This window comes from Sinocyclocheilus rhinocerous, unplaced genomic scaffold, assembly GCF_001515625.1.
Source record: "Sinocyclocheilus rhinocerous isolate Xijiao unplaced genomic scaffold, SAMN03320098_v1.1 scaffold4168, whole genome shotgun sequence".
In the NCBI taxonomy this organism is placed as follows: Eukaryota; Metazoa; Chordata; class Actinopteri; order Cypriniformes; family Cyprinidae; genus Sinocyclocheilus; species Sinocyclocheilus rhinocerous.
This window is the reverse complement of record NW_015655451.1, coordinates 128,462-140,599: the sequence shown is the minus strand read 5'-3', so window position 1 is coordinate 140,599 and position 12,138 is coordinate 128,462. Positions and strand designations below refer to the sequence as shown.

At 35.5% G+C, this 12,138-nt stretch overlaps 1 protein-coding gene across 1 annotated transcript; it reads right to left on the bottom strand.

The window, feature by feature from the left end:
* Positions 1–1,432: 1,432 nt before the first annotated feature.
* Positions 1,433–11,434, bottom strand: LOC107718324 (membrane-spanning 4-domains subfamily A member 5-like). The gene is made up of 8 exons (XM_016525351.1): positions 11,345–11,434; positions 7,447–7,657; positions 6,840–6,950; positions 6,676–6,744; positions 3,704–3,847; positions 2,971–3,087; positions 1,720–1,800; positions 1,433–1,513 (listed from the first exon to the last, which is right to left on the bottom strand). Exons 2-8 carry the CDS (start codon positions 7,630–7,632, stop codon positions 1,439–1,441), a joined length of 783 nt encoding a protein of 260 aa, XP_016380837.1. The 5' UTR covers positions 7,633–7,657; positions 11,345–11,434; the 3' UTR covers positions 1,433–1,438.
* Between the last annotated feature and the right edge of the window lie 704 nt (positions 11,435–12,138).

Here is a 12,138-nt window from a genome sequence, read left to right as displayed (position 1 = left end):
TGAATTGGGGTTGGAGCTAAACTCTGCAGGACACCGGCCCTCCAGGACCGAGTTTGGGCAGCCCTGCCCTAGAATATCAGTACCTCAAATTGCTTTGCTCAATGTTCGGATCCATGACCATCCGTGACCCAAGCATCATTATCTAACTCACTTCCCTGCATTGATATTGAAACTTGGTCCACTAATGCGGCTTTGGACAATACGCTTCGAAAGCGTTCATATTTCAAAAGATGTGTCTGCAAGATACAACATTTAAAAAATGTAGGCCAAATACTTGCCAGGAGCCACCAGCTACTGCAAGCATACCTACATTCAGGTTCCTTTTTTGCACCACCATTGGTGCTAAAGAACTCCACTCCTTTCCACGTTGAACTCTGCTGTGGGATCAACCATGGCCAAAGAACCCAATATTTTGTAATCTACTGAGGTACATTGGAAAGGGACTCTCTACAAAAAGGGGTTCCTTCTTTGTGAGAGCCAAGGCGAGTCCACTGAATTCGGACAAATTGAGCTGATACTGGTGAAGGAGAAGAATGTGTTTATTGTTACACCTCATGATGTGTCATATTGACCACAGTTCGGGCCATATGAGTTGAAAGGGGCAAGGCAGAGCATGAAGTGTAGCAAACCAGAGCCCACACTGGATTATCATCACAGTTTCAGATTTTTAAAAAGGAAAATTTCTTTAAAAAAAAAAGAATTAGGGAGAATCAATAAATTATGAATCATTTATTGCAGCATTCTTGACATAACTAAAGGAAGAAAATCATGAAACAGTTTCTAGTTTTGAATAGATATCGTTTGTGACTTATGTGAAAACTGCAATTATTATCTGAACAAGTGATTTCTTTATTTGCGTTCATGTTCTCTTTTCTAATGAGAGGATATTAGAGATAATGGACAGTGGGAAAACCCATTGCAAAGAAAATATATTTTCTTAAATATTAACTATCAGTGTATTAAATTGTTTAATGTTTACATAAGGGATGGCTGCATTCTATGTATGTATTCAATAAAATTCTTCATAATGTATAGATATACATGTGAAAAATGTAAATGTATACTGTGAGATAAAGTTATAAATATCAGTTTTCATTTTCCACCCACCATGATTTAAAGACATCCAATAGTCCAACATTTTTTCCAGTTCACACTTTTCTTATATATATGAAATGTGTAAATATGCAAACAATAAAGTGATAGTAGTTTATGATTATGTTTCAGTAAAGCTATTACATGTAAAAATGTATATTTTTTAAATATGCATCAGTATATAATATGCATAGTATATATGTAGCCATACATGTTTCATGAATATATTGCAGTATATTGAAAAATATAAGCACTAGTTTCCCATATATGGAGATGTATTATTTAATGTATTGCATTATATTTTCTTAAATATTCCCATATATTTTTGTTTCATAAGGGAACATATTTATTTGAATTCACTGTATTGTGGAGGAGCATCTGCAGGCTGGTGATGAATGGAAGAGCTGCTGACCACAGGTATCTACAAGAAAAAAAACACTATATGATCAGCTTAATGATTACTTTTTTATTGATAATATTATGTAACAATTATTGCACCCATTACCGAGTTTGCCTTGCATATTTCCAGTACATGGACACTCAATACTAAATTCAAATAATATATATATATATATTTTTTAATTTTACTCAAAGTCCATCTAAATTGGGTTTACAAGTTTCTCTTACCACTGAGCTGTTAAGACCATGGAAATTAATGGGCCTGAAATCAGAGGGCTGTGGAGGTAGAACTTGAGGGACAAACTGCACCTTTGGGAAAAAAATGTGTATGTAATGTTTTATGTCGTCTTACTGTGAGATGCCAGAAATGCATCAGTATTACAGATTTACATTTGTGACCATACAGTAAAATCAGAAATTGAATTAAAGCAAATGAATCCTTAAACTCGTTTTGTGGTTCTAGTATGAGGTGCGAGGTGGATTATTTTGAAATGAGCAGGTTTGTTGGATTTATTTTTTAGTTCTATCAGGAGGAGAAAATGTGTATCTATCAGAAAACACAAAGGTTGAACTCAGGCCTTAAGTTCAAGTATAACCTAAGAACCCTGAGCAAATATTTCACATGTGGCCTAGGAAATTTATCCACCCTGTTATATGACATAGATGGGGTATAGAACAACATGCTAGAAGAAGATTAACATGTCCAGTATGAACTGACACAACAGGGTGTACATGTTAAGTTTTAGACTATTAAATAATAACAACAGGAATGATGAAGGAGTCTGCCGGTAGAGGTTGGCTGCATGTTTTACTGGCAAGTCACTTTGGAGGACCCTTGGCCTGCTTGGGATTGACAGTCAAGAGACAGCTGGTTGGCAACACTGCAAGGAGACGGCTGGTAGCAAATAACACTAAAAAGACAGAGCTGGCATCCCAGTGGATATGGATAAAATGAACAGGGGTGGAACTAGGATGCTGATTCTACTGTTGATACACTCCAAAGAGAAAGGAAAACTTGAAATCGCATCATATGACCCCTTTAAGATTTAAAAAGGGCAAACATCACCAGTAAGTTTGAGGGACATAAATTATTTAATGGTTTTATACATAAAAAATATAATAACCATGATTTGTATTTTAAGTATTTAAAAAGAATAAGTAAATGTATATACTAACACTCAAAATTGCTCATTTAGAAATGTATGTAATCTTTATTTCAAAGTGAAGCTAGACAAAATGATTGGGAACATGGGAATGTGTCAAGTGCTTTGGAAAGTTTCGTTTGAATCATGAGTTTGTGTTAATGGGATACATCTATGCATGTAAAACTATGTCGCATGAAAGCTGATTTACATTTAATGCTATACGTTTTTAGGGCTACTAAATTCACAGTAAATGCTGTTTCTCACAAACTCCATCTCAGGGGGTTCAGTTGACACACAAAACATTTGAGAACTCCTGAATTGCCTCATTACTCACCTGAGAAGGACAACAGCAGGGGCTAGCTCTACAGGCAAATGCTGACAGACAGATGGAGATGATAAACTCAAGCAAGGTGAATACCAACAATACACCACTGATTCCCCTGAAGAGAGTCTGAGAGAAAATTCAACATTAGCACAAATAATTGTAACAAAATAAATGATAATTACTACTCACACTGGTACACTGAATGCTCAGCAGTCAAGAATCTACTATCCTTGAGGTTCATATAGTAATATAACACATTTAGGGCCAGATTTTCAAAACAGGGCAAATTAAAGAACACAGGCACAACATCTCATTTCCATAATGACCCATGCAATCCAATGCAAATAAAAAGGAAAATCCTACAAATGCAAATATAATAAAGGTAAGCCACAAATATAACTGTGTCCTTTTCACTGATGTTTCGCTGCATGTCTTTAGTAAACCCTGACAGTAGTTTTTAACGGCAAAAGATGGTTTGCACTGTCACAAGCTGCTAGTAAATCTGACCCTTATAGGTCAAACTGGACTGAGTTTACAATAAACGTATAATGCCAATGACTTCTTGCATTGTAAATGATCTATAAACTACTTCTGAAATACCAGATAAGAGTGAACAGATGAGTGCAGATTAAGGCTTGTGTACTGACCACACAGTGATCTTACTGTAATTACGAAATAAAAGTTTCATTTCCGTTTAGACACAATTTGATATTAAATGTGAATATAAAAGTTGATGACATACCTTATACTTTGTCTCTAAATAATAACAGTCATAACCGCTGCAGTAAGAGTTCATTGGTCCTAAAGCCAAATCCAGTGAAGTGAAAATAATGGCGATGCCTGCGGTTAAAGTACTGAAAATGTTCATTCCAAGTGAAGCTTTCACCTGTAGACAGAAAAAAAGATTAAGAAATTAGCAAGAACTTTAAAACGTTGTGTTAACATGCCACGTACTTAGATGGAAAAATATATAAGTGATAACACTAGCTTTCTATTTTTTTTATTCTATCTACTTGTTTTTCTTTGTGTGTGTGTGTGTGTGTGTGAATATGTGTGTGTGTATAATATATATATATATATATATATATATACACCTTGCTACGTGTACTGCATTAGGCTAACCGAGACTTGTCATTTGCACTTATATATTGTTGCTCTTTTGTTAGTTTTGACTGCTTTTATTGTCCTCATTTGTAAGTCGCTTTGGATAAAAGCGTCTGCTAAATGACTAAATGTAAATGATAAAAATACACCAATTGACATAAATTAATAAATACAAATATAGCCTCAAACAGCACAAAAAAGTTCATCAAATTTGTCCCAAGACAAAAACGCATTTTGATTTTAGGTTTTAGGACAACTTTGATGAAAGGTTTTGATCCACTTCAAATGTTGACTACTATATGTATATACTATATATACTGTATAATTTTTTACTGTAAATAGTTAGATCGAATGCCTTTTCTGCATCCAACAACATAATATCTAGATCCTGTGCCAAGCCCCCATTCAGAGTATGTGATGCTGAAAAGATTTGGATGGGACGACCATTAAAGGTTACACTGCAAAAAAGGCTTATTTTACTTAGTATTTTTGTCTTGTTTCTAGTCAAAATATCAAAAAGATTCTTAAATCGAGATGCATTTACTAGATAAGCAAAATGATATTTAGTCTTGTTTCCTTGGGGGGGAAAATTTCCGCTGATAGATGCAGAATTTTGTGATTTTATTTTTTTTATGTGAATTTTGCTTACAACAATTAAAATTATCTGGCAGTGGGGTAAGAAAAATAATCCAAGATTAAAACAAGATAATTTTTCTTACCCCACTGGCAGATAATTTTAATGTTTTAAGCAAAATTCACATTTTAAAAAAAATCACAATTCCGCATCTATCAGCGGATCCCTAATGTCACGAATCCTGTCCATGGACTTCCGTTCGATCGACACCAGAGGTCACCCTTCCATTACATTGACTCTCGCACTACACAAACTGCAAAATATCAAAAAGATTCTTAAATCGAGATGCATTTACTAGATAAGCAAAATGATATTTAGTCTTGTTTCCTTGGGGGGGAAAATTTCCGCTGATAGATGCAGAATTTTGTGATTTTATTTTTTTTATGTGAATTTTGCTTACAACAATTAAAATTATCTGGCAGTGGGGTAAGAAAAATAATCCAAGATTAAAACAAGATAATTTTTCTTACCCCACTGGCAGATAATTTTAATGTTTTAAGCAAAATTCACATTTAAAAAAAAATCACAATTCCGCATCTATCAGCGGATCCCTAATGTCACGAATCCTGTCCATGGACTTCCGTTCGATCGAGTTTATTCCTCGCCTGGACCATCGCTTGTGTTTCGGATTACTCTTCAGTCTTGCCCTCTATATACCTGGTTGCCATTGTCCGACCCTTGCCTGTTTTGACTGTTTCAGAATAAAGCTTTGCACATGGATCCGCACGCCTCTTGTCTTGTTTGCCCCGTAACACCTAATATATCTGCTCATAATTGGATCCTCTGATAGGAGGAACACAATGGCCAATCAGAGGTGTTTAAGAATCCGCTCAACAGCGCTCAAAATGCTCGCGGGAAATGCTGGTATCGTCGATGTCTCGTTTTAATGAAAATTGAGTGAAAAATCAGAGGAGCTACACAAAACACATCTTACACCATCATCCACTCAAAATTTTCCCCAGGCACTCAGATTTGACGTTATTAGTTCTTGAAATTTGATTGGCTAGTAGTCTTTTTATGTAGACATGTCATATTATGTTATGACATCCACCACAGAAGATTCATAATAATTTTCAACTTTACTGATCCTACAGTTACAGTGTTGAGTTGTAGCGTCTCCTATAGGTGCAACTTTGATGCAATTTAGTGTGAACTCTCAAAATATCTTGATAAAGCAAAACTCTGCAGGGATGCGGCTCTCCAGGACCGACGTTCGCCACCCCTGGTCTATGTATATCAAGTTTCATTACGTTTTGTTATTGCGTTCAGGACATAAAGATCAATTTGTGAATAAAGAGGGTTGCCGACTGCTTAATTCACTTATATCATCACAATGCTTTAATTAATCAAATCATATTATTATTGCGCCACCTAGTGTTGGATAGATGCAGATGTTTGGGACCTTCCTGACAAGTTTAGGGTCTCTATGAATTATGGTTACCAAACCATTATGGTGGTTCTCAATTCCAGTCCTCGGCTCGCTCACCACCACTCTGCACATTTTGTATGTATCTCATATCACTTCAGACGTTTGTTCTATTCGACCGTAAGTGCCCTTCGTAGTGGACATCACAGGACATTCCACCATGATTCCAGTTCAAAGGGAACGTCTCTGTTCCATTTAAAGTACATTAAAGTGTGCGAGGCGTGAATTTAAATTGCATTCATTTACGAAGGTATATTGTGTCACACTTCACACTTCTCTAGTAAGTTTTGTCTATGTGTGAAGACGCTGCAGGACGTGGCGTAGTGCAAATCCGTGAATGAATGTTCCAAAGTAAAGTAAACTTAAACGGATTTCCCATTCTCAGGGACCCTGACAATGGGAACACAGGGAGCTCTCTTCTAATGAGTTAATTATCTGAATCAGGTGTGTTAAATAAGAGATACATGCAAAATATGCAGAGCGGTGGGTCACCAGGACTGGAATTGAGAACCGTTGGCTTAGACCCTTAAAAGTAATGCTGTATACATACCAAACACAAACTGGAAGGTGAATTAATTTTATTTTCTGCAGAAATGCAGAGTGCGCCTGCTGTAATGTACTGAAAAGAGAAAAAAGCAAAAATTAAGGCTTGCGTTGGAATATGTAGCTTGTATCATAAAAGACAGAACACTTAATTGTATAATAGTTTCTTACGATGAGAGATCCCCAGTAAGGAAGACCAGTAATAACAAAGATGGACTGTGCATAAACTGTAGACACAATGCCAAACAGGAAAGTCAGCACACCGATCATTATCTGAACCGTCTGTGAGGGACAAAAAGAACACAGAAAGTGTGAGAATGTACAGTCCGAGTGCGACAAGATTCTTTCATAAAGGGGAACAATTTAAAATATACAATATCAATTCATGGCAGCTGTGGTTATGGACTTATGATTGTACAAGAAAAATATCCTATATATATATATATATATATATATACATATACATATATATATATTCTGCAAGTGTGGAACTAATTTGTATGAATGTCATTGTATTTGCATTGTATTTCCTAAAACATTCTTCTCTGTGACTGATACACTGTAAAGTTTACTATTTTACTCTGTAAACGATAAACCTGATTTTATACTGGTGTCTTTCCTGCACTGTCACAAAGGCAGCAAGTCACATTCTTCAATAAAAATTATGCTTTGTTAGTGTGTGGACTACTCATTTAAAATCTATTCAAATACTTTTCTCACCTCACACTGACATGCAAAAATAAAAACCAATTATCTGGGATCATGAGACTTTTCTCACCCCAAGGGCTTTCGGTTGGCCTTTCAGAAACGCCTGAAGTCCATGAAGAGGTGAAACTCCCGCCGCCTGTTGTACATAAACAGGCACAGGAGCATTTGTCACCGTCGTAACAGGGGTTGTTTGTGTTGGTGGTTGAAACTGGATGATGAGCGTTGAAGAGTTCATGGGTATGACTGTGCTGGACATTCTGGTATCTGAATCTCAAACTGACCTGTACGAAACCATAGTAAATCAAAACATGTAAACAATGTGATTATGAAATAGATTTTAATCGTATATAACGCACAATTCATGTTTAAATTTATATATCTAATTTACATTTAAGGTATTTAGCAGATGCTCTTTTCCGAAGACATGTACAAAAGTGACCTGGCTGCCATTATAGATACACTTATTACCAAATAAATGAAATCCATTTATGTATACCATTTTAGTTAAAACAACAACAACACTCAAACATAATGCAAAGATTTTTTATGAAGGTAGTCAGATGTAGTGTAATATCTTTCTTTAATAAATTGTTAAACATATACGTATATAATTAATGTATCAAATAGCTACATCAAGCAAGTTCCATAATATTCAGAGGAGCTCGCGATTTTTTGAAAATGGGCCACACATTTCCCGCAGATTTTGAGCCTAGACACGTGTTACGACATCGTTTCCAATAACCGGTTCCATTTATCAACACTGCCTGTATGCTAAGTAAAAGAGGCTGGACGAGGAGCTAGACAAAATGAGTGAAGGAGATGCTGAATAAAAATGTAAATTCACTTTCGGACAGTAGGTGGCGCTTATGGAACAAAACAGTATTTACATGTTTTGTAGGAATGTAACGATTCACTCAGCTCATGATGCGATACGATTCACGATACTGACATGTTACAAATTATAAATTAAAAGTTGTCTTTTTATTATTGCTTGGACAAAATGCTGCACATTTTTTTGTGAAACTGAAGTATGTTAAATAATTAAACTAAACAGAATAACAAACACAGTAAAATATTTTTAAGTTGACAACTTTTCTGAATTTGTTAATTGAATCAACTAGTTTGTTCAGTAAGTTGACTGAACTAGAGTGTTCGCACCTTCAACTTAAAAAATGTGTTGAATCAATTCAATAGCAATGTCACATTCTCAAAATCACTTCTCGCGAGAACTCATGAAGACCGTTGTAGACAGAAGATGTTCGCCAGCCATCTTGGTGAGCTTTACAAAGTTTGGAAATTTTCTCAATCAACAAATTTGGTAAGTAAATACACTTTACATGCATTTGTTTCAAGTAAATTTTCACCTTTAACACTAGAACTACCAAGGCAGTCATTTTGACCGTTTTTAAATTTTGCAATGTAGTAACTTTGCAGAAATAAAACCCACATAACTATAATTCCTTGACTTTTCTTAAATGTGTGTATATTTCATACTAACATTGTTATTTTATTAAAATTACAAACTACAAAAGACTTTTGTTCAAATTGTTTATATATTCTATTGCTAAGCTAAAATTTCCATTCGTAAAAAAAGCCGGGTGGACACCTCCAATTCGACAACTGCTGTTATTAAGTTGGGAAAGGTCTAGTAGCTCTTACACAATTATAGGCTATATTACAAAAAGGATCGTATTTTTTAGGGTGATGACTTCACAAAATGTGACGACAGACATTCAAAGCTTTATTTTAAAACATCAACAGAAGCCTCTAATGTAAATATGACGTGGCAATTCGTTCAGGTTAACACTTTATTTTACAGTCTCTTAACTAGTTGCTTATTAGCATGCATATTACTAGAATATTAGCCATTTATTAGTACCAATTAAGCACATATTAATGCCTTATTCTACATGACCTTATTCTACATCCTTAATCCTATCCACATCCCTAATCCTATCCAATACCTAAATTTAACAACTACCTTACTAACTATTAATAAGCAGCAAATTAGGAATTTATTGAGGTAAAAGTCGTAGTTAATAGTGAATAAGTGTTCCCTATTCCATTCAGTCTAGTATGAACGCTCAGAATGATCGCTATGGCCCAAGGCAAGGCAAGTTTATTTATATAGCCCATTTCATACACAATGGTAATTCAAAGTGCTTTACATAAAAGGAAGTAAAATAATCATAAAAAAAATCACAACAATAAAACAGGGAACTTTAAAAATGATTTAGAAATTGATTTATGTTTTTTTTTTTGTATTTACAAACATTCAGAATTGTGTTAAACATTTCTACTAAGAGCTGTGTTAGCTGATTTTACAGTTAAAAAGTTGTTTATGCATGTTTGTACAGGTTCCATGCATCAGTGGCATGACTTTTTTTTTAACACTGAGGAACTGAAGTGTAATTTTAAAGGGGAAAGAGATTTCATGTTTAAAAGTTATTTCACAGGTTTTGTTAACACATGGTGATCCACTTTCAGTGTGTTAATTGTTTTAAACACTAGGTAACTGAAATGTCATTTAGACAGATTTCTGGAATCGCTGTATTACTATAAACATGTTTGACGAGTTTGACCTTAACAAGTAGAGAAAATATGCCACATTAAGTTAAATTAACTTACATTTTAATACAGATAAAATGTAAGTTAACCTATTTCAACTCAACTTGTTATCAACACTGCAAAGCCTGAAATAATTAAATAACAGTCACAGAATCAAATATTTTTAAATGTTATTATTTTTTATCTTTAGACAAAATATCAAAGAGAAAAGCTTGCATATGTGTTTTTATGTTTTGTCATATACTTGATACATCAGGCTTTTATGAGCCTTTTTATTAAAAAAATTAATGTATTAAAAATTATAAAGTAGGCTTTATAGGAGGGGTGTCAAACTCAATTCCTGGAGGGCCACAGCCCTGCAGAGTTTAGCTCAAACCCTAATTAAACACACCTGGTCCAGCTAATCAGCTCCTTCAGGCTTATTTAAAAACTACATGGTTTGTGTGTTGGAGCAAGGTTGGAACTAAACTCCGCAGGGCTGCGGCCCTCCAGGAACTGAGTTTGACACCCCTGCTTTATAGGGTTAAGAATACAACACTTAAGTTCTTGAAAGGTCATCCAATAACATGATGATACCATATAAAAGCTTCAGCAATTCAAGGTATATGAATCTTTGTTAAGTTGCATGCCTGCACCACTCATATCTGTATATAAAATCATAAACACAGAGCACAAAACATAAGCCATTATCAGTGTTCTCTTTTTATAAATTACACAACCATCATGTGGTTCTTGAAGTCAGTAAAGTAATAAAAATGCTAGAAGGTTGTTGTCTGTGGTATATTTTCACTGCAAAACAACACAAGAAATGCCGCAAACATAACCCTGTGGGACTGCCTAGATATCGACCTTATTTCTTAAAGCGGAAGTAAGCTGTTTTCTGGGAATGTTAGCGATAACGGGAAGAATAACAAAGTGCTTTAACTGTAAAACTGTTTGTGCTACGAAACAGTGCGTTTATAATTAAGACAATACATTTAAATAATACCGTAAGAAACAATAGTTTGCATATCAAGGAGCAAAACCAGCTTCTTTTGTATAGCTAAAAATAGCAGAAAGCGGATGCTAGTCACATTAAATTTACAAATAACCGCCCCCACTCTCTCCCACTTCATTTACTGTACTATGTAATGTAAATATTAAACAAATAATAGGCCTAATCTACTCTCACTACTAAGCAGGGGAGAACCGAAAACATAACAGTTGACTTCGATGTGATTCATAATGGATTCGAATTCGCAGGAATGTATAATAAATACATTTAATGATAAACTATTCATGAATTGACTCCTCGAGTAAACACCTCGCAGTAAACTCGACTTACCAAACACACGCACACATCTAATATTGTGACATTTATATGACTGCATCATATTATGAGAAGAAAATGCTGGACTTACCGATAATTAAGACAGAAGTTGTAAGCTTTTGTTTACAGCGATCTTATCAGATGAGCAACTGGTTCTACTGGTCTCGGTTTACCTGTGAACCACCTGTAAACGATCCAATGATAAGCACCATCCCGGTTGTGATTGGTCCATTCTGACACTAGAACGGCTGTGATTGGCTCATGTCGGGTTGAGCGCACCGCTCGTCCTTATGAAGTCACTTTATATATAAATTACACGTAATAAATACCGAGTGTTTCATGGAAATAAGCGACTGGATTATGGTCAAACACGGCGGATATAAAGATGTGCAGGAGGAAATATAATGTTTACTAATGCTGTACGTGACCTACAACAAAACTCTGTTCTCTTAAGGCCAATTCACGCCGCACCGACAAACGCCGACAGACTAGTCTGTTGGAGTTTGTTGGCGTTGGTCGGAGTTGGTTTTAACCCGACTGAACATGTTTAATCGGCGTTTGTTGGGTCGTGGAATGTCTGTGCAGTGTGATATGATTTTCCAACAAACGACAACAAACTCTGATGTAATCTGACCTGGCCACGAAGCGTTGCCATGACAACGAGGCAAGACTGCAAGTAGGTGCTGGGCGCGCTTAGGAAAATAACTTTAAAAATGGCAGGTTTCTGGACAAACCAGAAAGAGGAACAGTTTTTGGATCTTTGGGAGGAGAATAAAGCCAGAGCTTTATGCGGTGGGTGTGGCCGAGTATACCAACCGCAACGCGAGAGGGAATGCGATCAGATCGATCGCTACAGCGCTTGGCATTTCAGGTTGGTATATTATG

Excerpts from the sequence above, each read along its gene's own strand:
- LOC107718324 (XM_016525351.1), bottom strand. The coding sequence starts at position 7,632 with ATGTCCAGCACAGTCATACCCATGAACTCTTCAACGCTCATCATCCAG. Across the intron at positions 6,951-7,446 it reads GCCAACCGAAAGCCCTTGGG|ACGGTTCAGATAATGATCGG; the intron begins GTGAGAAAAGTC and ends TGTCCCTCACAG. Across the intron at positions 6,745-6,839 it reads CTTACTGGGGATCTCTCATC|TACATTACAGCAGGCGCACT; the intron begins GTAAGAAACTAT and ends TTCTCTTTTCAG.